The following is a 25,977-nucleotide window of genomic DNA, read 5'->3' as shown; positions in this document are numbered from 1 at the left end:
TATTAACTCAGGGGGGGGGGGGGGACTTATCCAATTATGATCTTTCAGTTTTATATTTTGAATATATAATTTTTCTCAATAAAAACTTTTTTTCCCCTTAACAGTGTGGAGTATGGTGTGTAGATAACTGGGAAGAAAAAAATCCTCATTTAAATGCATGAAACTCTGAGGCACTGACGCAACAAAATGTGAAAAAAGTTCAAGGGGGGGTGTAAACTTTCTATAGGCACTGTATATATAATATATACAATCTATATAAAAATCAATACACAACGTTTTCATGAAGTCAGGAACTGTTTAAAGGCTTTCCATAGAGAGCACTATCCGTGCGCACGTATAGTATGGTTTGTGTAGTTTTTTCTGTCTAAAACTTTAAAATAGAGGCACAAGAGCTGTTGTGTTGATTCTGTGTTTTTTAAATATTTTTTTCATATATATATATATATATAATATAAATATATTTCACAAATCTCACATATCACACAGAGCTCTGGTCCCAAAAGAACATTTCTAGAGACGGCAAGCCAGAAATACGCAGCTTCAGATCACAGTTAAGTTTTCTTTTTTCATTGTTTGCTATTTCTATCATTTTAAAGTGTGTTGAAATATATTTTGGAAATACAGTGGATTATTATTTTAAAAAGAAAGATTCGTGTCACCGATATACAGTTTTAATGTCAGAATCGGTGCAATGTTACTGTTAATAGTCCCAGGTTAAAGAACACGGTACAAAAGTGGAAAGGAAACCGTGTCACTGTCAAAACAATGTAAAGGATTAGGCAGTACATGAACACCACTGCAAACCTATTTATTATTTAGAAATCTGAAATGACGTTTTTTCATGTGGGACAAGTTTGGCAGTCATTGATTACATTTTTGCCTTACAGTCAAGCAATTTGTATTTGTGATTATGAGATTAATATGAACAATAGGTACAATAATATGTTTTATTTTTGGGTAATTCCATGCATACACTTGATCATATTAGAACAAAAACATACTTTGTGTTCAACCCACTTATTTCAAGTGACCATAAGTATTGGGACACATTCAAGTAACTTTCAGGGTGTAAAAGTCAGTATTTGGTTTCATATCCCTTTGAGGCAATAACTGCATAAAGTCTGTGACCCATTGAGCTCACCAAACTCTTTGTGTAATCATCCGAGATGCTTTGCCAAGCCTTTGCTGCAGCCATTTTGAGTTCTTGTCTATTCTTGGGGTGTTCTGACTTCATTTTTTAATTCAGCATGTAAAATGCATGCTCAATTGGATTCAAATCTGGAATTGACTTGGCCAGTCTAAGATTTGCCACATTTTTCTCCTAATGAACTCCCTGGTTGCATTGGCTGTTTGTTTTGGGTCATTGTCATGCTGCATGGTGAAGTGCCGCCCAATAAGTATGGAAGCATTTTCTTCTACATAAGCAGACAAAATGTTTCTGTAAACTTCAGAATTCATTCTGCTGCTGCCATCATTACTTACATCATCAATAAAGATGAGTGAGTCAAATTCCAGAAATGGCCATGCATGCCTAGGCCATGACATTACCTCCACCATGTTTCACAGATGAAGTGGTATTCTTTGGAGCATCTGCAGTTCATTTCTTTCTCCACACTTTAACCTTTCCATCACTTTGGTAAAAGTTTATCTTCGTCTCATCTGTCCATAAAACTTTGTTCCTGGCTCATCTTTGTACTTCTGAGCAAATTCTAATCTGGCTTTTCTGTTCTTGGTGCTGATGAGAGGTTTATATCTTGTGGTGTAGCCTTTGAACTTCTGCTGTTTCAGTCTTCTGCAAACTGTGGATTTTGTTACCTTCACCCCTTCGCTCTGGAGGCTGTTGGTGATTTCACTGTTTTAGGGTTTTCCTTGACAGTTTGAATAATATTTCTGTCATCAACTGCAGATGTTGTTCTTTGCCGTCCCGGTCTTGGCTGATTGATAATTATACCTGTGGTTTCTTTCTTCTTCAGTATATTCGAAATTGTTAATTTTGGTATGCCCAATTTCTGTGCTATGGTTCTGATTGAGTTTTTCTTTTCTTTCACCTTCAAAATTGCCTGCTTTTCTTTAAGAGAAAGTGCTTTGGTTTTCATACTGATTTGACTCTTATGAGAGCCTAATTACCCAACAACAAACACCTGACCAACAAGAGACACCTGTCAGCCAATTATCCCAATACTTTTGCTCCTTCAAAATAAACAGGTTCAACACTATCAATTTGTTTAATTGACCCAAGACGGTAGAACTGAATTGACTATTAAAAATGAAACACTTATCAGTCATGTTTTTTTTTTTTCCCCCAGGAGAAATGATTATTATCAGAGTTCATAGTGAAAATCCCAGTTTAGACTTCACTGTCCCAATACTTTTTGGAAGGCAGTGTAAATATCTATGCGTTTTCAAATAAAATACATGTCTTATTGCCTTGTGAAACAGTATGTTTAACTTGTTTACAGTGTTGTTAAGTGGCTTATGTATTTCCAGTGTGGCTAAAAAATGTTAAGTTACTTTAGCCACAGTGGCTAACTAAATGAAAGTCTTAGAGGGAACGTAGTCACACAGAGCTTTTATTTATTTGCCATTTTTTAAAACTGTCGCACAACTTCTGGTGAGACGGTAAATAAGTGCAAGGTATTTTTGTCATTTGTAGTGAATACGAACATCTGATTTTTGTATCTGAATACATGTCAAAAATATTCATTTGAATATTTGTCCCAGCATATTATATATATAACCAAACATTACTTTGGTGTTTCACGGTTCATAAAGGCCTTTGTTCCAGTCTTCTTGGATGACAACTTTGCACTACAGGAAAACCTGCACTGAGCCTTGGCTGAATAAAACTGCAAGTGCATGGATTCATACTCAAGCTCTGTATAAGTGAATGGATTGATACTCAACCTCCATTAAGTGAACGGATTGAGACTCTTCACACTGTATTCCTGTGCTGTCTTGCTCTTGCTGGTTACCTGTCCAGCAGCTCCCAGTCTTCTCCCCCCCAGCGATCCCGGAATTCCCTGGTGTTCATCCCACCCACAGAGTCCAGGTCCGACTTGTAGAGTCCCAGCAATCCGAATCCATTCACCTCCCAGTAACCTGCAAGCAGAGTGGACACAGCCTGTTACTTTACTGACCTGCTGCCCCCTGCTTGTGAAGAACATCAGCCTCACACGTGGGGCTCTGTTTTAATGATCTAAACAGTGACGGAGCTAAGCACCGCCGCTTTAACACTAATGATCTGTCTAGTGTTTTCCTCCCATTGACACAGTTGACTTCACTGCATATTAGGAAGACATGTTTGGATTTAAAATTCAGATCATAAAAATGAAGGCACATTTTATTAGAGTAATACAACTCAGGAATGGAAATAAGACTCCCGTTGCAAAGCAGTTTGACCCATTCCTGGTTTGGCTAGGAGTTTAATAGGACACACCTGAGCTTTTACCCAAGATCATTTTTTAAAAAGTATTGGTAAATATGTTTTAATGAATGAATGAATGAATGAATGATTAATCTGACTGGGTATGCTCAGAGCATTTATAGCATGCACAAAATGTTTCATAACAGTTTTAGACAAAACTTTTTAGAGATTTATGAGCAGGCATAGGAATAAGACTCCTATTGCATAGCAGTTTCACTAATTCCAGGTTTTACTATGACTGTGATTAGCCATAGTGCATAGGTAACAAGCTCAGGGGTGTCTTATTAAACAGAAAGGATCAGGCTGCTCAATAACAGGAGTCCTGTTTCCAGCCCTGATAAGCGTGTGTGATGCGCAGTACCGTCTGGCTCCTGTGCAGAAGCCCCGCAGTTCATGCGTAGGACTATGGGGGCGAAGACCAGCCTGCCCTCCACACAGTGCTTGCGGATGCTGTCAAGGATGGAGGTGGGGAAGTGGATGTGAAGATCACACAGGAACACGATGCTGCTGTTGTCCTGAGAGCAAAACACACACACACACACACACAGAAAGAGAGAGAGAGAAACAGTTGGAGAAACAAGATTGAAGCCCTGGTCTCCCAACAGCAAGGTGCTGAGTTGTACACTAGACCTGCCAGTGTGGGTTTAATACATTTTTTATGGAAATTCAAAACCAGAGCAGTCAGTATCACTGAAAACAACCCCATCCCCCGCCCACCTGCTGCACAACCATAGTTTGCACAGGGAAAATATGTGCACCCTCCCTTAGAAACTTAAGTAGTTTTCCTATGGATCCCTATGCATTTACCATAGGTTTATCAGTTTGCTTTACTATGCTTTATTGTGCTTTATTACAGTTTGCTATGCTTTTACTATGGGAGTATTTTATAAGGGTTAGTTTACTGTGGTCTGTTTTTTTAAAAATATGCTTCACCATACCTCTCTGTGCTTTACAATGCTTGGCTATGCTACAGCATGCTTTCACTGTCATTTAATACACACTGCGGCGCTCTTGCTGTGGGAAACCCCATACACATTTCTATTCGGAAACTGAAGAATGTCCTCAACCATAAACAGATTTCTCTAGATACTGTACACAAGAGAAGTCATAATTTACAATTGTGCACGGTTTTCAATTCTCCTTTACTGTTGATGTTACTGAACTACCCCCTGGTGATCAAACAGTGCATCACAATATCTGTCACAGACCCTCTCTCATCCTCCAGTTTTCATGATGCTCCAGCAATGTTGCATAAAATATGAATTACCCTGCACTTAAAAAGTGTAACAGGCCAAACCTGCTGTACAGAGCTGATGTTTCAACACTTCATTAATGAGAGTTCTGAACCCTAGGACTGGGTGCTACAGCAGTGCTAGTGTGAGTTTCTAAACCTGCTCAAACTTCTGGCTCCGGATCACAATGTTATTAATAATAACACTAATAATAACAGACTTCACTGAGAGGAGTTCTGAACCCCAGGATGCAGCAGGGCTAGTGCATTGCCGTCACATTGCCCCCTGGCTGGTGATTCCCGCCCCTCTCTCCTACCTGGATGAGATTGATGCCCGCCTGGAGGCCCGCAGAGCGTTCAAAGTTCCCCCCCAGCTTGACATACTGGAACCTGAAGCAGATAAACCAGTGACACCAGTTACAGCTGCATTCAGGTGAAAGCAACACAGCACGGAGCCGCAGAGGACAGCACAGCATTTAGCATTCCAGTTCAGATATAAAACAGTTTTTGGGCCTTCTTCAGGGATCAGTGCAAGATGTTATACTGTGTGTGTGTTTGTGTGTGTGAGAGAGAGAGAAGAGCCCATGGAGAACACTGATTAGGGAGTTGTTTCGCTGATTTGCTCAGAGTGGCTCAGTCACTTAACTTGATAACCAGTTTGAGTGCAGTCTTACACTGAAACAGAATGAAGCAAGTGTTGTGAGTATACACAAGATCAGAGTGCAGTTACCATTTCCAGGTCTCTATACAGGTCTGTGGCGTCGGGAAGCAACTTGTTAGACATGACGCTTTCAATCAATTTCTAAATATATTACTTCAATGAAAATGGATGGAATACAGCTGCTTGGATTCTGCGCTCCGCAGATCTCTAGAAACGTCTTGAGGAGCTGCCCTGCGTTTTCTGTACCTGGGCAGTGCTGCTCGTCTCAGTGCCCTCCCCACATCCATGTCAGTGCTGCTGTAGTCAGTGATGATCACGTTGAAGTTCTCGTCCCCAGTCTCTCTGTACAGCTCCTCCATGTCTGTGATGAACTGCTGAACCCAGCGAGCCTGGTCCTTCACTGTGAGAGAAACACATTCAACAGCTCCTCAACAGCCCCCCTCTGGCTACCTCTGCCCTTGTCTTTGAATCTCCCCCCATTCCTCTCTCTCCCACCCACTCTAGCTCCTCCCTCTGCCTCAGCCCCTCCCCCTGCCGCAAACCCACACCCTGCTCCACCCCCTACCTAAGGCGATCACATTGTTGCTAGGAGGTTTAACTAGATAGAAAAGTCAGAGGCAATAACACCCTCACTCAAACAGACTGCAGTGTAAAATTTGCAGGCGACAGTGTGAGAGGACAGAACTCACTGACCTGGCACAATGAAGTGGATCATGGCCTCGTTCCTGGGGGTCAGTCCCAGCGGCCGGCATAGCAGCGGCTCTTTGGGGAGTGGGGGGTGGAGCCGGGGGGAGCTCCCATGGGCCAGGGACAGGGGGTTCAGAGCAAAGACAAACTGCGAGAGGCGCACAACCCGCGCCCCACCCTCCAGCAGCTCCAGATCCAGCAGGTAGCGGCTGCCCTGGACCAGGTCAAGGCGCTTCTCCACATTCACAACACGCTTCAGAGAGTAGAGCCTGGGAGAGGAGAGAGGGGTCAGGACACTGAGATACCAATACATGAAGACAAGACAGGGAGTAGAGCCTGGGAGAGGAGAGAGGGGTAGAGAACACTGAAATACCAATACATGAATAAGAACCCCATTGCATAACAGTTTGATCCATTCCTGGTTTCGCTATGTGTTTAGTAAGACACATATGAGCTTGTTACCTGGACCGTCAAGTCATATGCCAATCTGTGTTTACTTGCATTCACATTGGAAATGCTATGAATTTTTCAGACAACATTGCTCTTATGAGAGTGTGGTGCATGAGGGTACAGTAGATGTTGCTGTGATAGTAAGTAGCAGATACAGTGAATCGCAACAATGAAACAAAATGTACAACAGTACTAGAAGCTCAAATTAAGTGAAACTGTGTGCGCTGGCTGGTGTCGCCTAGTTTGCAAGCCTCAACCTTTCCCATCTCTATGGCTAATAAATCCCAAAATAATTTTTTTTTAAATTTACAATTCAGATACGATTGTCATACCTTATGGTTCGAGTTTAGAAAAATCTCACAAAAACAGACAATAAATCAATCAGTACCAGTACCATTTTTGTTAAGTAGGCTTTCCAAGCCGATTACAAATATTACCAGTAAAACCCAATATAATGTTTTTTAAAAACGAGTACAACGTGTATTTGTGTCATTCTGGAGGAAAGCACACGTTGTTAGCGTTGTGTTTTGACTGATGCACATCTTTACACCTCTGCTTGCTCTTACTGATCTCGCCTGTAACTCAAGCCCCTTGAGGTCCTACCACGTCTCCCACTTAAGTTACTGTGAGTAACTGCCGATTACAGATTAACTGAATGTAAGAAGAATACAGTAGTTATACAATTCTATAGATTTAACAGGGAAAGAACTCATAGAAACAAGTTAGCAAAAAAGGCAGACTAGTGAAAAAGACAAAAAAAAAGCAAAAAATTCCTATAAACCAAGTGAAGAACCAACAACATGCGTAATAATTATATTTGTGTAGTTATGTGTTTGTTTGTCGGTAAAATGTGCTCCGGACCTTCACCTTGCTGTAACTAAGAATTTTGGACCTTCACATAAAATAAAAGAACTACCCCTGCTATAGGAGTTATTTCCATCTCTGTCGGTCTGACTTCCATCTCTACCCCCATTAACCCACCCCCATCCTCCGTACCCCTTGTTCCTGGCGTTCAGCTTCTCCATGTAGCTCCGCACCACCCCCAGGGCCTCGGTCTCGCTCAGGACCAGGTTCCCGGACACATTGCAATGCAGGTCCATCCAGTCCGAGCGCTGGCTGGCAAAGTCCAGGTTCTTCACATCGAAGGTCTGCTCCCAGTCCACAGCCTGGTCATAGAAAGTCGGGTTTATAAACGGCTCATCCCTGTAGTCCATCTGCTCTCTGTCCCCCTGCAGGAGGAGAATATCCTGGCTCTTTCCAGCGGCCCCTCTCATCACCCTCTTCTGCCTGGACTGCAGACGGCGCGCCCTGGCTGTGGGAGCGAGATCCTTGTGCTTGAGCCTCTGATTTACAGGAATCAGGGTGGGTTTCACCCCTGGTGCTGATGCTGCTGCTCTCCTGCTAAGCTTGTTTCGGGCTGAGACCCCATCTCCCCTGACAGAGTGCAGCTTACTCCTGCGCTTGGAGGTGTAATCATCAAAATCATCTCCGTAATCCAAATGCTTCGCTGGCTTGAGTCTCTCCTCTTTCACCGTTTCCTGCACCACCTCTCTCTGCTTCACACTCCGTCTCCTCCTCACTCCCTCCCCCTGCCTCATCCTTGTCCTCTGCCCTGGCCTCTGCCTCACCACCACTTGTCTCTCTCCCTTCCTCTGCCTCTCCAGCTTCCCCTCCTCACGCTGGCCCTGAATCCTCTGTCCAAGCCCCAGACTCTGCCTCCCCTCCCCTCTCTCCCTCTCTAGAACCCCCGGCTTCGCATCCTGGACCTGAATCCTCTCCCCTTCTCTCTCCCTCTCCAGGACCTCCTGATCTACATAGTCAAACAGCTGTTCCTCCGAGTCTGGCAGGATTCCTCCTGTAGAGCCGGAAAATAGAAAGAATAAAAAGTAAATAAAAATTAAAAGCTTGAAATCATAAGAAATAGATAAGAAATTAAAATATTACACAACACGACTCGGGTGTATTAGTAACAATAAAGGAACGTGGAACGCAGAACAACAGTAAAGCCAGCTGCTACAGCTTGCTTGGAACAGGACCATGCAGGGCTGGCATATACTCACTTGGGTTGGGGATTCTTTACACATGCTGCGGCTTATCCAGCCCATGCAGAGTACTGGTGCAGAACAAGTGGCTATGTGTGGATATATTATTTACACTTTACAGGATTTCTGTAACCAATCAAAAGCCACCATGAGAAGCACTCCATTAGACAGTTCTTACTTTAAGATACAGCATTAATGTGGCTGAGACTCCATGCACTCAACACTGATGTGTCTGGAAAAGACTTTGAATACATATTAAAGAAAGAACCTCACACTGCATACACCTTACTGTATAACTACTCCAGCTGATCTCTAGACAGAATCTGACATGCATACACAGTGATTCAGAACCTGTGCAACATAGTCGGAGCACCATGAACTTTATGCCAGCCCGTAACATAAGAATAATACAGCTTTGAGTAACTGTCAGAGGAGTAGATTACACACAGTGGGGGGGCAGCACCTCTTCAAAATCCTAACCTGGGCCACCCCAACCCGGCCAGCTCATCCTCCACTGCTTCGGATGCTTTGGAGGATCCATCCTCATGAATCTGGAAAATCCTAACCTGCAGGACCAAGCACAGAGACACCTTTGTTCAGAGATACACAGAGAACTGCTGAAATAGAACATGGAACGAGAGCATTGCCTTGTGGTGATGAACAGTAATGCATCTCAAAGAATCCACACTGCTCAATATGCATGCATGCAGCCAACACAACAGCTGGGAGAAGCTTCTAGAATTATAATATAATTGTATATTGTATTGAGATGGGCTGTGTGTACAAACCTTAATTAGAGCATCATGGGAATAGCCAATTCCATTTTTCAAAATGACCAATTTTTTTTTCTGTTTTTCGAAAAAAACAATTGTTTGTTCTGTTTTTACCAATTTATTAAGAATTAACAAAGCAATTTGAACATAAATAACACTTTTACATAAAAAAATCTATTTAATTTTTTTTTTCTATTTCAGTCCTGAGATACTGAAGTTTTCAGGAAAAATCTTTCTTAAAACAGTACGCTAGTAACAATGTACTATAGGTCAGTCAACAAATAAAGGTGTTTTGAAAAAACAGCTTATTTCCTGCATTACAATATACAGAAAAAAGGGGCATTATTACAAAAATATACAATTTTCATAAAATTACAAACTAAATACAACTTTGAGAACACCTCTCTCTCCCATCTGTAGTTTTATCTGCAACAACGCAAACCGGTTTATGCTGTACTTGCTGTAAAACTGCTTGCATGTGTTTCTCGTATACCCTGGACAGATAGAGTTGCCTTAGTTAGAGCAGGGCTCTTCAACTAGTTTTTTTTTTTTTTTTTTTTTTTTTTTTTTTTTAAACTGAAGGGGGCCAGATTGGTAAAAAAGTTAGGAGTAAGCGGGCCAGAGTATTTTACTCTGCATATTTTTACACAATAATAAATATTACATAACTTAATGTTCATATATTGAACAAGACTTACACATTTTACCATATGAATAGTACTTACAGATCAATAGAACAGTGGGAGAATTTAACGAATTATCATTACAAACATTAAAATGTATGTGACATATTAATGAACTGTTAAGTGTTATCAGTGCTTCTACTTTTGAGCTTCTAACTACTGTGCCCTCTGGATAAGTGTTTGCAAAAGCTCCTTGTTCGATTTTAAAATGCCTTTTCATATTGTATTCGTTAACTACTCACACACACTCATTGCACAATAAACACACTGGCTTTGCATTCGGTACAGTTGGCAAAATAAATAAGTATTTCTTGGTCCACCGATTTTTAAATCTACCTTTTCCACCATTTTCTGTTCTTACTACAGTAGCTAGAGTAGAGAGAGCCATGCTATAGCAACATGGGTAAAAACAAACTAAAAATCACTCTGTGTAAGTAGTATTATTAAGGAGTTAATGATAAGTTAGAATAATAAGATACAAAACTAAATGTTTCACCTCAACCACTGTGTCGTTTCTTTGTGTTGAGCAGGTGATGGAGTAACAGATTTGCGATAACTAAATAAATGAATACATCAATTCAATTACATTTTTTTTCTTTAGTTTTTTATTTAAATCGGGGGGAGGGGGGTGTTTTTTCAGGTAGTTTTCACTTTTCTGATACAACTCCAAAATTATTCTACAGAATAGAACTCACAAAACAGCTAGTTGCTTTTTTAAACAACTCGACACAGGCAGCGCCGCAAGAGAGACAGACAGTCCAACAGCGTAACACCCACAAAACCACCTGTTTTCTCGTTATCCAATGATTCAAATAATTCTGTTCCCAATACCTAATTCCGCCAGTGATTCCACGATAGTGGAAAATCAGTAACCCCATTTAATGTCTCCACGTTCAAAATATAATGAAACCTAATTTCAATACTACATAGTGCTCTAGTAGTATAGGGATGAGAACTCCATTCAACATTGCAGAGCTGTAAACTCATCAGTCCCTACATGTGTACCTGACAATGCTCATTGCACCCACCACTCCCTGGCACACTCTTACTCTCCATCTAACATTCAGGATCACACGGTACCTGTCTGAATGATAGGCGCTCCCGTGATAGAAGCACTTGTTTTCAGCCTCCATGTGTGCGAGTCTGGTGTAGTCGTTTGGGTAAATGTAGGACAGATGCACCTACAGAATCACAAAACAGAGGAGAGAGGAGAAAGGAGAGAGGAGAGAGGAGAGCTTATACAGAGCACATCTCAACCCTGACCTGAGCACCCCCTGCCTTCCATTCAGTCCTGGGCCTCTCTCAAGCAGATACTGAAAATCCTGTCAAGTTGTGTGGTGTTTCTTACATCCACCAGGGGCAAGGGAACAGGTGAATGGAAGCGCTCCACTATTCCAGCTATACTTTGCAGGTTGGACTGAAACAGGAGAAACATGTCAGTAGAGCAGAGTTTATACTTACAAAGTGCAACCCTTGGTAGCGCGACAGTGGGGAGCCCGGACTCAGGAGGTAGCTGGGGCTGTAGACACAGTCAGGGAGGACTTGCTCCAAGTGGGACTCTTTAATGAAGGGGACTAACGAGAGAGAGAGAGAAAAAAAACTGCAAGTGAACCCAAAATCTTAGATTATTGGCCATGCTGTGCTGGCAGTACTCTTCTCTCAGGGACTCACGCTGGAAGAAGGTATCCCGCGGCTCTGGCTTCAGCATCTCCACAGCGTGAGTGGAGTGCCAGACAGCTCTGCGGTGACTGGCGGGAGACTGGGGGATGTGCAGCACCTCATCCAGCAACAGAGAGGACTCGTCTACAAAGCAGAGAGCAAACACTGAGTCTCTCTATAAAGAGCCCCCGAGAGGTCTGAATCTCTCTATACTGTACTGCACCCTGGAGTCCTGCATTTTTTTCTGTCTCAGTATTGTACTGCACCACAGAGCCCTGCATCTCTCTCTCTATATTGCACTGCACCCTGGAGCCCTGCATCTTCTCTAAACTACACTACATCCCGGAGCCCTATATCTCTCTCTCTGTATGGACTGCACCCCGGAGCCCTGCATCTCTTAGTGTACTGTACTGCACCCCGGAGCCCTGTATCTCTCTATACTGCACTGCACCCCGGAGCCCTGCATCTCTCTATACTGCACTGCACCCCGGAGCCCTGCATCTCTCTCTCTATACTGCACTGCATCCCGGAGCCCTGCATCTCTCTTTGTATGGACTGCACCCTGGAGCCCTGCATCTCTCTCTATACTGCACTGCATCCCAGAGCCCTGCATCTCTCGCTATACTGCACTGCATCTCTCTCTCGGTATGGACTGCACCCTGGAGCCCTGCATCTCTCAGTGTACTGTACTGCACCCCAGAGCTCTGCATCTCTCTCTATACTTTACTGCACCCCAGAGCCCTGAATCTCTCTCTGCGCTGAGCTGCACTACACTGGGAGTGGAACTGACTCCAGCAGTAATCCGAGCCCAGCCTTTCTGTTCTAAATCCTCCCCGGTTCCCATTACCCTGCAACCCAGAGCAACAGAACTTACTAGTGTAGAGAGACAGAGCGATGGAAGAGATCAGTGTGAACTGGGAGCCTGCCTGCTTCAGCCTCCACTTAAAAGAAAAGAAACGCAGGTCAGTCTGAGCAAACTTAACAGACCAAACACAGCAAAGCTATTCACTTCAATTTGGCATTAGCTGTTAACTCATTAAGTGCCACTGTCTATTTGAGGACATGTCATTTTTAAGAGCATTTTTAACCATATATTTTAAGCATATCTACCTGTTATTTTAAGTTTCTCTTTAACTATATTGTTATGAGAATTTTGGGAACACGTAAAAGAAAATGTAATGTAGCAAATTACATAAATCCTTGTGTTCTGATTTTCAAAGAGAAATGAATTTGGTACTCAGTGGGTTATACTTTCATTGAAGAACGCTCACCGCTACTTCCACATGGTCTGTGCCTCCTCCGTCCTGCTTGTGGAGCACTTCGAAGTAGTACCTCTTCATCGACAGACTGGGAAGAGAGGAGAGGAGAGGTGAGAGCTAGACTAGAGACTCAGATCTCGGCGGTAACAGCAATGCAGGTCTTAATCAATGTTTTTATCCTGGTGTTGGTTTGTATTGTAAACGTCATTTTGTTCCAGGGGGTGGACTGTCACTACAATTCCATATGGGACTTTCAGGACAACGTGACGATTAACTCTCAACTCTGCAGACTAGTACAGAGGTCTAGGAAACAACTCCACTTTCAAAGTATTTATTTATTTCAGTAGAAGAAACTGACTTTTTTTATATTTCTGTTGTCTAAGTACTGAGATAGCTGGTATACATAGATACTGTGCGTATATCAAACCTTCTGCATCAGACTACAGAGCACTCAGACGACAACCGACATAAAAGACGATTATAAAGTCGAAGACAAATGCACCTCTCAAATAGTGCTGAAGCAGCAAGCTGTGTCCAACTTCGGACCCAAATTGTATTTTGTAAATCAAAAAAGGGTTAAAGTTAGGTTTACAGTTCTGGTTATACCATGCAAAATAATTTACACATTAAGTACATTGTAACTAATAACATTATAATTATGTGCAAGTACATATATATTTGCTAAGTAACTACTATGTAAATACACAGTAATTAGAGACACTTAATGTAAAGTGTTACCATGCTTTGCAATCCCTCATAGTTGCACTGTAACAGCAGAGATGGAAATAAGTCTTCCATTGCAAAGCTCTTTGATCCATTCCGGGTTTTACTAAAGGAATAATGCACAACAGAGTGTGTGTTGTGCTGGGATTACATCACGCCTCGAGTGGTTGGACACGAGGCCGCAGTTACAACACATAACCCTGAGTGCATTAATCTACTATACAATGGCTCATATTGTTTCATGTTTAAAAGTGATTTTAAAATTAGACAAATGTGGAAATAACATTCCAACCTCATAAAACAATTCCTGTTTTCCATTTCAACTGTTTAAAGTATTAACTATGACGTTCTAAAATGTTATTTCTGTTGAAAGTGGATTAATTACAATAGGACTTCTCAAGTGAACACAATGAACTCTGCATGTGTATTAATGTTACGGCTCGGGGGCGGTTCATTTAAGTGTCTGTTTAAGCCCGCTCTGAGCCCCAGGTTACTGCTTATGGCATATGCCTCTCTGGAGCTTTTTCTGAGGCATAAAATTGTAGAAAAACTGTATTAAGGTATTCTATCATGACCATTTAAGTCTATATTTGTGTTACTCTCACTCACCCAGTCATAAAAAAAAAAAACTTTGACTGCCCAGTTGGTTTGTTGTTTTGTGGATGTTTCATTTCTGTCAGATTCTATCTTGTCTAGTCCCTCAAAGTTGATCTCTAGGTGTCTTTTTAATGTTTTTTTTTTTTTTTTTTTTTTCTCTCATTGCGAGGTGCTGTCTGGTGTCCTGGCTGCTCTGTGTTTGAAGGCTCTTTGCCAAACAAGGTGTCCACTCTTGTCATGTTGTTTAAGGTAAAATTCACTTCAGGAGTTGTGTAATTTATTCTGTGTTACTGACAGTTGTGGCAGATTGATATGTCTGTCTAGGTTTTCAGTGAGGAGGTTGCCAGTACTAGATCCATGATGTTATGCTGGGATAAAATCATGGGTCAAGTGCAAGGCTGATCAATCACAGCTCAGGAATTTCTTGCCATTGTACAATATGAGTTTAATAAGAATCGCCCGAGCGTGATACCACCACACTGGCTAATCAAACTGCTATGCAATAGGAGTCTGATTTCCATCCCTGTATCAGCCACCTGTGCAATTGCAGTGTAATGAAGTGTAAATTACAAGAGTAACTTAAATAACTCGGTAATGAATATCGGTCTCTGAGTTCACTTGAGTTGTGCCAGGAAAAGATGAAACAGGTGATTCACCTCCAAGGTATTGAAACTCTGAAGATCTGATTGCTATACATTTACTGTACAGGCAGAGAGATCCGACTGCTATTCACTTAGTGTACAGACAGATCGGACTACTATTCACCTACTGTATAGACATATCTGACTGCTATTCACTTACTGTACAGGCTGAGAAATCCATCTGCTATTCACTTACTGTACAGACAGATCTGATTGCTATTCACTTACTGTACAGGCTGAGAGATCTGACTTGGATATTTTCCAAACTCCCCAGGGGCTGCCCACTCCCTGCCTCTCTGCAAAAGACAACAAAAACACAGAGATAAAGCCAGCAGGCACACCTAACCCATGTTTCTTTATAGTACAGCTTTACTGTGTAATACAGTTCACATCAAAGTACAGTGACTTCAATTCCTAAGAAAATCAAAACCCATTTAAAAACAAGATACAAGTCAAGTAAATAAAAGTACAATTTTAACATGGCTTGTTAATAAAAAAAAAAACTGTTAAGATGGTATTCCTAAGCAAGTGTTCAAGGGAGCACCATGCTAATTAAACAAACTGGAGTGTCAACTCAAGCTGTTTGTATTAAGGGGTGTATTAAGAATCGCCAATAGAAGTACTGAACACTGCTACAAGAACCAAAAGGCAGAGACGCTGCTTAAAATCTAAGAAAGGAAGACTGTAACTTGAAGCTTTTAAAATGAAACAAGCTATGGCTATTGGGGAGGGAGGGGGGGATGACTAATTTAACAGCACAGAATCTTTTTATAGATGTTCCCAGCATTTTAGATCCTGCTACATAACCTGAAGGGCATTTATAACTGTGTGTAAAGCATAAACTCTGATCAAGTTCATAGATTAACGAGAGGCTCGAGGAGGGTGTGCCGTACCTTCCCTACAAAGGCCAGCAGCTGCAGCTCCTCTGGCTTTTCGTTTCTACTGAGCCAGAACTCAGAGTTATCATCAGAGGCCACAGCAAACTGGAACTCCCCTGAAACACACATAGAACCCCTGGGGTCACGGTGAGGTCATGCATAGCTCAGAGGCCCTGGAACTCTGAGGTCATCTTCCATTGTTATACTGCTCTTACAATATCCATCAGTCAACACACACCCATTTTAAAAATGATTTTAAATGTAGATAAAAAAAAAGTGGCAGCTTGTTCGGGTTTAGAGTGCACTTTATTATATTTAACAAATAAACTGCAGTTTAATCTGCAGTCTTCCCATGCTTTTCACATGGCTGTAGTATACATTTACCATACTTTGCTATTCTTTACAATGCTTACCTATGCTTTGTTTTCACTGTGCTTTATTACACTTTGCTGTGCTATTACTACGGTGCATTTTTATAAGGACAGGCAGACCTCCTAATCTGTAAAAGCAGAGGATTAATTAATCTCATTAATTTCAGATCAAGGCTATAAAAGGGATAACGTGATGCATTTCAACCTCTACATTGTGTGGAGACTAATGGCATGACAGAGAGACAATGCCTGAGCTTACCCTCCTTATAGGGATGGATGTAGCCGAATATCCTCAATCCATAGTCTGTCCACCTCGGAGCCACAGCCAGCTTTCTCACCATCGTGCGTTTCTGATACAGCAAAGCAAGAACACAGTTGTAAGTTGTGTCTTACATATTTAATTACTTCATTCATATGGCCTAACCTAAAGTAGAACTGTACTTTCTTTGTTTCAACAGACAGCCGTGTTGTCTTGATTTGTGGCTCTGTTTAACTATCACAGCATTTAGAACAGGACAAGCTGACCAAAATAAAAGGCCTTGCTGATACAAATCCTCCTGAAACACAATATCCTGGCTCTCAATCAGCACCTTGTAATGCAGGGAGGCTGGCAGAGAGCGAGCGCGGTGTGTGTTACTCACATGGGGAAACAAAGGGAAGTGCAGGTTCTTTCTAAGCTGCTCCACAGAGCTGCCACACCAGTCTTCAAAGATGTGCAAATTGGCTTGACCTCTGAACTGTGAACAGAAAAAAAAAAAAAATCATCCCACCTGCACCACAATAGGGTCTTGTGACAGGGTCTTCCTCATGTCACGCATGTGGGTAGCCGCTGTTCAAGCACACAGAGAGACAACGGGGGTGAAGCTGAAAATGCCGGCACAGGCGTGCAGGTTTTATTAACAAATAAACAGAAAACGAAAGTAAAATAAAGGTGGTCATGTGACGTTACCAGCGATGGTAACGCACAGAGGACTAATACAGCAAACTGTACAAAGTGCAAAATAAAACACAGTACAAACTATAAATCAAAGGTGCTGTGAAAACGGCAGGCCTTGCAGCAGCCCCGAGCTATCTCCCGCGGATGTTTTTAACCTGACTGACACTCTGTCGAGACCCGACCACCTGCTGATTGAGCACCAGCACAGCCAATCACTTGCTGCCCTTCCCCTCAACCAAGCATAGCAGGCAGCAAGTCTCAATCGAGCGCCCGTCTGTAAACAATAACTCAATTACACAAATCAACTCCCAAAATGACACAAAATAAACCCATAATCATAATTGGATAAGTCTCCACCCCCATGAATTAATACTTGATGGAAGCACCTTTGGCAGCAATTACAGCTGTGAGTCTGTTAGGATAGGTCTCTTCCAACTTACACACCTAGATATGGCAATATTTGACCATTATTCTTTTCAAAACTGTTCAAACGCTGTCAAGTTCCTTGGGGAGCGTTGATGGAGAGCAATCTTCAAAAATTTGTGACATGACTTGATTGATTTAGGTCGGGGCTCTGACTGGGCCACTCGAGGACATTTACCTTTTTGTTCCTTAGCCAATTCAGTGTAGTTTTGGCTGTGTGTTTTGGGTTGTTGTCATGCTGAAAGGTGACCTTCCATCCTAGTTTCAGCTTTCTTGCAGAGGGTAGCAGGTTTTCCTCAAGGACTTCTTTGCTCCATTCATTTTCCCTTCCAACCTGACAAGTGCCCCAGTCCCTGCCGATGAGAAACATCCCTATAACATGATGCTGCCACCACCATGCTTCACAGTAGGGATGGTGTTCTTTGGTTGATGCGCTGTGTTGGGTTTGTGCCAAACATAATACTTTGCATTTAGGCCAAAAAGTTCCATTTTAGTTTCCGTCAGACCACAAAACTTTTAGCCACATGGCTACAGAATCTCCTGAGCGTTTTTTGGCATACTTCAAATGGGATTCAAGGTGGGCTTTCTTGAGTAATGGCTTCCTTCTGGCCACCCTACCATACATGCAAGATTTGTGGAGTGCTTGGGATATTGTTGTCACATGTACACTTTGACCAGTCTTGGCCATAAAAGCCTGTAGCTCTTGCAAAGTTGCCATTGGCCTCTTGGTAGCCTCTCTGATCAGTCTCCTTCTTGCTCGGTCATCCAGTTTGGAGGGACGGCATCATCTAGGCAGGGTCTTGGTGGTGCCATACACCTTCTTAATAATCATTTTGACCATGCTCCAAGGGATATTCAAGGACTTTGATGTTTTTTTATACCCATCCCCTTATCTGTGCCTTTCAACAACTTTGTCCCAGAATTCTTTTGAAAGCGCCTTGGTGCTCATGGTTGAGTCTTTGCTTTGAAATGAACTACCCAGCAGAGGGAACCTACAGGAACTGCTGCCTGAAATCATGTGAATCACTACAATTTAACACAGGTGGAAGCCACTTAACTTGGTGTGTGATTTTGAAGGCGACTGGTTACATCTAGAGTGGGGTGGACACTTATCCAACCAAGCTATTTCAGTTTTTATTGTTAATTTTCTACAATTTTCTAGAATATTTTTTTCACTTGGAAGTTGTGGGGTAGGATGTGTGGATAAATGAAAAAAAAAAAAAGCATTTTAAACTCCAGGCTTGTAATGCATCGGGTCGAGAGGTTAATATAGGGTGCAGCACACAAACAAGTAAGTCGTAACTTTTCTGGTTGCTCAAACAAAAAGCAAGCATACATACATATAATCAATTAACGCCCTTTCACACAGTATAAAACACACAATGAGCATTCCCTTGCTGTACAGCAAGATCCAGTTGTGCGCGCATACCCCTAAACATGGCCGCGCTCTGGAACCGCTCGACCCAAAGACCAGCTGAACCCGCTAAATCAGGTAAGGAAACACTTTATATTTAGTTATTGTAATACAGACAAAACAGTTAAAAACAACTGTTAGCTATTCTATATCACTGCAAACAATATATGCATCTGTGACGGAAACATGAGTTCTGGTGATGAATCTTCCTCCCGACCTGTGAGGGCGCTAAAGAACGAGAGGAGAAGTATCTGGAAGGGCTGGCCTGACAGTTCATTTCCGGGTCAGGAAAGTGGGTCAGCCTGGAAAGAAGCGAGACTCTGTTGTAAGACCGTATTGATTTGAAAGGTAAACGAGAGGCAGCTGCAAGTAATAAGGCAGCTGCAACCGTTTACCTAGCTATCATGCGGGATTACATATAGGGGCCAGGGTAACGCTGATCTTTTCCTTTGTTTGGGTAAAATGATCAGAGAGAGAGAAGGATTGAGAGAGGAGCTCTCAGTGTGTAGATATTAATTTGTGTTGTGTGTTATTGTGTTTGTCCTGATAATTGTCTGTTCTTCACTTGTAGACAGTTAAAGCACACCTCCGGAGCTGTCGAGTAGGGTCAGCACTGTCCGGAGCACCACTGTACTATCGTCACGAAGTACCGTTGTTTTCACTCAGCACCAGCACGACTGCACTCACCCAGGACTGGTGTGTTTGGTTTTTGTTCGGGACTGTGCCCAGTTGTTGTTATCCCCGCACTTTACACATTGTTGTGTATAGACGGGGATTTATTATTTAACGGTCACCAGACCTGGATTACAAATAAAAGCACTTTTCCACTGGATATCGTTGTCTGCCTGTCACTCCTGCATCGCATCACAGCTACACCTATTCCCCGCCACCAGCCACTTTGCTACAGCATCTAAAATAGCTATCACGTTTTAAACTTGGCATGACTTTATGTATATATTTGTATTTCAAATAAAACCTCACTCGCATACAGGCTGCACTCAACCCTTCTCAGGCACGTAGATCAAGTAAATATGCATTTTTAAATAGGTAGTAATTATTCAGCAACAGCATGCTATATAGTGACATGTAATACAGATATTAAAAGTCTATTGATTTTACTCCAGGACGGTAAACAATGATACGTGTGTGTTGATAGAATGCACTGTATCACATTTCCTCCTACTTATGTATTTTTGTCCTCGAAAATCCTGGACAAGAAATCTGCAGTTACATTTTAAGACCCAACACTGTAATTGATTTCAAAGCGGTATGGTTACAAGAACAAGTATCATCTGGTAATTCGTGCATTTTAGTCTCTCATGTCACTTAACCACTGGAGAGCCTGATGGTCAGTCTACAGAACAAAGTTCTTTCCAATCAGGTAATACCTGAGAGTATCCAGTGCCCATTCTATTGCCAGGCACTCTTTTTCCACGGTTGAGTACCTGGTTTCTTGAGGAAATAATTTCCTACTAATATAAATTATGGGATGTATATCACCTGGTTCTCCCTGCAGCAATACTGCCCCCAGACCAACCCCAGAAGCATCAGTCTGGACAGTAAAAGACTTCAAAGTCGGGACTTTGTAGAACTGGCTCCTGGCACAAAGACTGCTTAAGATCGTTGAAAGCTTTTTCACATGCTGTAGTCCAATTTACCTTATTCGGACTCGACTTTCTCGTCAGATCAGTGAGAACAGCTGCCCGGGAAGAGAACTCTGGTACAAAACAGCGATACCATCCTACTAGGCCAAGAAATGACCTCACCTGTCGCTTTGTTTTGGGAACAGAACTATTAAGGATGGCATCCCCATCTCCTAGGATGTAGCCAAGGTATTTAACCTCCTTTTGCACCAAAGCACTTTGGATTAATCGTTAATCTGGCTTGTTGAATGTGTTGCAAGATGGTGGACAAATGAAGGGGATGATATTCCCAGGTCTCGCTGTAGATCATTACATCATCGATATACGCAGCAGTGTATCCTTCAGCGTCCCAGAGCACATTGTCCATCAAACGCTGGAATGTCGCTGCTGCCCCATGCAACCCAAAAGGCATCACTGTGAATTGATAAAACCCAAACGGTGTGCGAAAAGCCGTCAACTCTCTTGAGGCAGGCTCTAAAGGAACTTGCTAGTATCACTTACATAGATCAAGCGTGCTGATGAACTTGGCCTTTCCCAGATGCTCAATAAAGCTCATCAATCCGGGGCATGAGATATGGATCAAAGCAGGGGATGGCATTCACTTTCCAGAAGTCTATGCAGAATCTTAGACTGCCTTCTTTCTTCAGTACCAACACCACTGGACTGTACCACTCGCTTTGCGAAGGCTCAACCAATCCCATATGATCCACCTCCTCCAGCTCTTCCTTCAATATAGGCAACAACCTAGCAGGTATTCGGTAACTAGCTTGCCTGATGGGCTCCTCCGTTTTCAGTGGAAGAAGATGTTGCACCAGATCTGGCTCTTCTTTGAACAGTCTAAGTGGGATATACGCCAGTACCTGCTCTTGTTGGGTTGTGGACAGATGATCAATCTCCACCTTGTGGCCTTGCTCTCCCACTGGAAAATACTGCTCTATGGGCTCCTCTTCCTCGGTAATAACTCTTGCAAACAGATGATATTTACACTCTCCCCCTCGTGGAAACCACTCTTTCATTAAGTTGATGTGGAAGGTCTGCTTCTTCCTTTGTCGTTCTGGCATATCAAACTCATAGGTAACTGGTCCCATCTTTCTGATTACCTTATAAGGCCCTTGTCACTTACCCAGCAAACTGCTCTCTTTGGTGGGCAACAACAATAGTACCTCTTGCCCTGGCGCAAACGTCCTCTTCCCGGACAAATGGTCGTACCAGCTTTACTGAACCGCTTGAGCTTTCTCCAGGTTGTCGTGAGCCATGCTGGACATCTGGCTGAATTTATCCCTCACCTGGAGCACGCAAGAGATCTCGCTCCGTTTCTGCGACATCTGCTCTCCCTCCCAGCCCTCCTTCAGTACATCCAAAGACCCTCTGACTTTCCTATACAACAGCTCAAGGGGTGAGAAGCCTGTTGAAGACTGTGGTATCTCCCGGTAAGAAAACAAGAGATATGACAGCCACTGATCCCAATTAGAACCTATATCGGAGACAAACTTGCGCACAATAGATTTCAGGGTCTGGTTAAATCTTTCCACCAGCCCCTTTGTCTAAGGTGTGGCCTTAACACCCTCAATTCCTAAAAGCTGATATACCTTGATGTAAAATTCATGCCCTGGCCTATAATTCTCACTGGGAATCCCCAACCTAGCAAACATTTGTACTAGCGCATTAGCAACTTGCCGTGCCTTTATTTGTCTAAGGGGAAATGCTTCAGGATATCTGGTAGCATAATCACCAATATAAACAGATTACCAGACCTACTTCTTTCCTGTAGGCCTACAATATATATTGCTATTCTAATGAAAGGTATATCTATAATAGTTAGGGGTATCAAAGGTGCTCTATTTCCATGGTGCAGTGAGCAGACACTCAGGGCAAGTTTTACAATACTCTATGACTTCCTGGTACATTTTGGGCCAATAAAAACGATCAGCTATCTTTGACAAAGTTTTAATATGACCTGCCCAAGGTATAGAATGCCCCATGTCCAACATCTTGGCTCGCAGGGAACTAGACACAACCAACTGCTCACCCTCGTTACTTTTCCAATACAAAATATCTTGCCTCAGGAAGTATGTCTCAGATTCTATCCTGTTTCTACTCAACTTATTATACAGAGGCTCCAAGGTCTTATCCACCCTCTGCAATTCTACAATATTAATGGGAATTTCATCCTCCCCCCTTAAGGTAGGTATAGGCAACTCTTCACTAAAATGGGTTCCCCTAAATTTGTCCCTACGCCTCTCACTTCTTTATTTTCTAGGTTGGACAAGTCCTAGGATATCGTTTGAGAATGGAAGTGCTTGCAGAAAATTGGCTTTGGACTCTAGTCTCTTACTACTCTTGCTCGTCTGTGCTCTAGTAACTACCAAATTACACATTTTTAATTGCTTTAACAAAACAGTCAATACAGGCACATCTTGTCCCATGACCACCAGATATGGTAAATCAGCTACAATGACCAATATTTCTAAATAAAGGTCTGCTGAAGGATAATGCTTTATATCTCCATGTATGTATTTTATTTGGACACTTCCATTAGAATTCCATAACTCCGTCGCAACACACTGCTCTTGCACCAGGGTCTGATTACTCCCTGTGTCAATCAAAGCCTCCCACTTCCTCCCATTAAGCCCAATGGTGACTACTGATCCCTGCTGGATTTTACTAGCATTATACCGCTGGGACCTAGGAACATAACACACATTGGTGGTTTTAGACTTTCTTAACAGACATCCTACCTTAATGTGCTCTTTCTGCCCACAATAATAGCACATGTATTTACTTTTATCAGGTTTTACAGGAGCACTATGAATCGCAGGGCTATTGTCAAGACCCATACCAACACCCAATCCTGCAGACTTACTCTGGACTGGTGTACCAGATTCTCTACTGAAGCGATATCCTTTGGACCCTCTTCTGGCAACCATAAAGGCTTCCGCAAGCTGTGCAGCCTCTAGGCCCAAGTTGAGCTCATGCTCCTTGACCCATTCATGGACCTCAAAGATAAGCATTCTGAGGAACTGTTCCATGATCAAAAGTTCTCTTAGCTCCTCCTTTGTACGGTCTTGTGGACGAATCCATTTTTCATACAGGTCCTTCAGTCGGGCATGCAACTCTTTAGGGGTCTCGCCTATCAAAACATTGGTTGCTCCAAAGCGTTGTCGGTAGGTTTCGGTGTTAATTTCAAATTTATGAAGCACGGCCTCCTTGACTATCATAGTCAAGCATGTCATTGATGTCCATGGCAACATATGCAGTTCTTACTTTGTCCATTAGCAAAAGCACAAAATAAATTGCCTAATCTTCTTTTGGCCATTTACATGCAATTGCTATGCACTCAAAAGTTCTCAAATAATGTTCAATGTCCTCATTTTCTATGTATTTTTGCATTTTAGGACCTCTCCAGCTCACCATTTGACTTCTTTCTGCTGACTGGCTGACTCATTGGTGTGTACATTACCCACTGCTGGACTCTCCCATCTGCTCCTGTCCACCTCCTCCTGTAGCAGGGTGAACTGACGTTGCAGCGTCTTCCAGTGCTGTTCCTGCAGAGACACTTCTCGCTCCATCCTTTCATATCTCACCTGCTGACTGCTCATGAAGCTGCTGAACATGACCAAGTCTCATCACTCCAGCCTCTTCCTCAGGTCAGGCTGCCCCTCTCGGCGTTCCTGATCCTGACTCGCCCGCCATCACAACCCTCTCTGTCGCCTCCGCCTGGTCGTCTCTTGTTTTAAGAGCCATTTTGTTCAACTTCTTGATTATAGTGGCCCCTACTGGCCTCTGGATCCCACCCTACCACCAATTGTAATGTATTGGGTTGAGAGGTTAATGTGTAGGGTGCAGCACACAAAGAAAGTCGTAACCTTTCTGGTTGCTCAAACAAAAAGTGAGTATTTACTGAGGCCTCAAGCATTTTGAGAAAATAATAAGCAGTAAACAAATAATACCAAAAAAAACAAAACTATTTGCAATTTGCAATATAAATTAAACAAAACAAAATAAAATTTACAAAAAAAACATACAAAAATCACTAATCTGATTTGCTTTAACAGACTCACACCAAGTACTCAACTACTTATATGGCTCTTTAAATAAATACATGCATGTCTATACAGGACCCCTATTGACCTAAACCTGAAACAAATGTATGATCTGCATTTCTTTTAATCATTATTAAAATTCATAATATCAATTAAAGCCCTTTCACACAGTATAAAACATTTACATGCAAACTAACCTCTCCCATTGCCTACAATGAGCACTCCCTTGCTATCCAGCAAAATCCAGTTACGCGCACAAACCCCTAAACATGGCCGCACTCTGGAACAGCTTGAAGCAAAGACCAGCTGTACCCACTAAATCAGGTAAGGAATACTTTATATTTAGTTATTTTAATGCAGACAAGACAGTTAAAAACAACTAACTTATCTATTCTATGTTATTGCAAACAATATATGCATCTAAAATAGCTATCATGTTTTAAACTTGGCATGACTTTTTTTGTATATATTTGTATTTCAACTAAAACCTCACTCGCACACAGGCTGCAACCAACCCTACTCTATTTCGGCAGTAATTATTCAGCAACAGCATGTTAAATAATAACATATAATACAGATATTAAAAGTCTATTGTTGATTTTACTCCGGGATGGTAAACAGTGATACGTGTGTGTTGATAGAACACACTGTATCACAAGGCTATAAGGCAACAAAAGGTGAACATTTTGAAAGGGGGTGTAGACTTTCTATAAGCACTGTATAGGAGTGTTGACATGAAGAACATGACTATGAACAGGACACAGGAATCAAGATAATCATTGTATTCACTTGTGGAAGAAAAGGTATATTGTACTGCTCCTGAGAGCCCTGTAGCTGAAATCTAAAGAAGAAAAAAACTGCAACGGCTGACTGTGCTACTGCCTGCAGATCACCGACAGATCCAGCCTTTGTTCTAGAGTTTCATAATCCCAGCATGTGTCAGGGTCCGTCAGCGAAGATTACACTGTCTGTCTGCAGCTGCAAAGCTAGGCTCGACTCAGGAGCTCAACATCACTGCGCTGTGTCCCAGGGAAAAACAAACCACCCACACACACAACTGAGAGGATCACTGTTAGACTAGCTTAATCTTTTTACACACTTGTAAGCGCCAGGGTTATAGGATATAACAAGCACAATTTAAAAAAAAAAAAAAAAACAACATCTGCTCTAAACTCACACACAAAGAACAGTAAATGCATGGGAACAGTTTGGAGATTCGGAAACAAACCTGTGCATTACAGAGTAGAAATAACGCTTAAAGCAGGTACAGCACCTGTGCACAGTGAATGGGACAGGGCACACTCTCTGATCTGTTAGGTGAAAGATCGCTGTTTAAAAATCAGGTATTCGGGTATAAAAATCGGGTTGAATTTACCTGCAACCTTTACCTCTGGAAGTGTCTCTAAATCAGTGGGAACACAAAGCCACTCTGTGACTT

At 42.3% G+C, this 25,977-nt stretch overlaps 1 protein-coding gene across 2 annotated transcripts in view; it reads right to left on the bottom strand.

Moving 5' to 3' along the window:
* Positions 1–25,977, bottom strand: part of b4galnt3b (beta-1,4-N-acetyl-galactosaminyl transferase 3b) — a 49,557-nt gene that overhangs the window by 7,238 nt on the left and 16,342 nt on the right. Inside the window, exons 4-20 of one of the 2 annotated variants that reach the window (XM_041255311.1) lie at positions 16,721–16,816; positions 16,339–16,429; positions 15,724–15,824; positions 15,059–15,126; positions 12,882–12,957; positions 12,485–12,551; positions 11,623–11,754; positions 11,413–11,525; positions 11,032–11,132; positions 8,976–9,061; positions 8,220–8,308; positions 7,450–7,619; positions 6,010–6,272; positions 5,563–5,716; positions 4,973–5,045; positions 3,786–3,939; positions 2,973–3,099 (exon numbers count right to left, since the gene is read on the bottom strand). In XM_041255311.1, the coding sequence (XP_041111245.1) occupies positions 2,973–3,099; positions 3,786–3,939; positions 4,973–5,045; positions 5,563–5,716; positions 6,010–6,272; positions 7,450–7,619; positions 8,220–8,308; positions 8,976–9,061; positions 11,032–11,132; positions 11,413–11,525; positions 11,623–11,754; positions 12,485–12,551; positions 12,882–12,957; positions 15,059–15,126; positions 15,724–15,824; positions 16,339–16,429; positions 16,721–16,816 (1,961 nt within the window). Of the gene's footprint in view, positions 1–2,972; positions 3,100–3,785; positions 3,940–4,972; positions 5,046–5,562; positions 5,717–6,009; positions 6,273–7,449; positions 8,309–8,975; positions 9,062–11,031; positions 11,133–11,412; positions 11,526–11,622; positions 11,755–12,484; positions 12,552–12,881; positions 12,958–15,058; positions 15,127–15,723; positions 15,825–16,338; positions 16,430–16,720; positions 16,817–25,977 lie in introns of both variants that reach the window. The other variant, XM_041255310.1, reaches the window with a different exon arrangement.

This window comes from Polyodon spathula, chromosome 7, assembly GCF_017654505.1.
Source record: "Polyodon spathula isolate WHYD16114869_AA chromosome 7, ASM1765450v1, whole genome shotgun sequence".
Lineage (NCBI taxonomy): Eukaryota > Metazoa > Chordata > Actinopteri > Acipenseriformes > Polyodontidae > Polyodon > Polyodon spathula.
The sequence above is the reverse complement of the archived record's forward strand: the minus strand, read 5'-3'. Positions and strand labels throughout refer to the sequence as shown.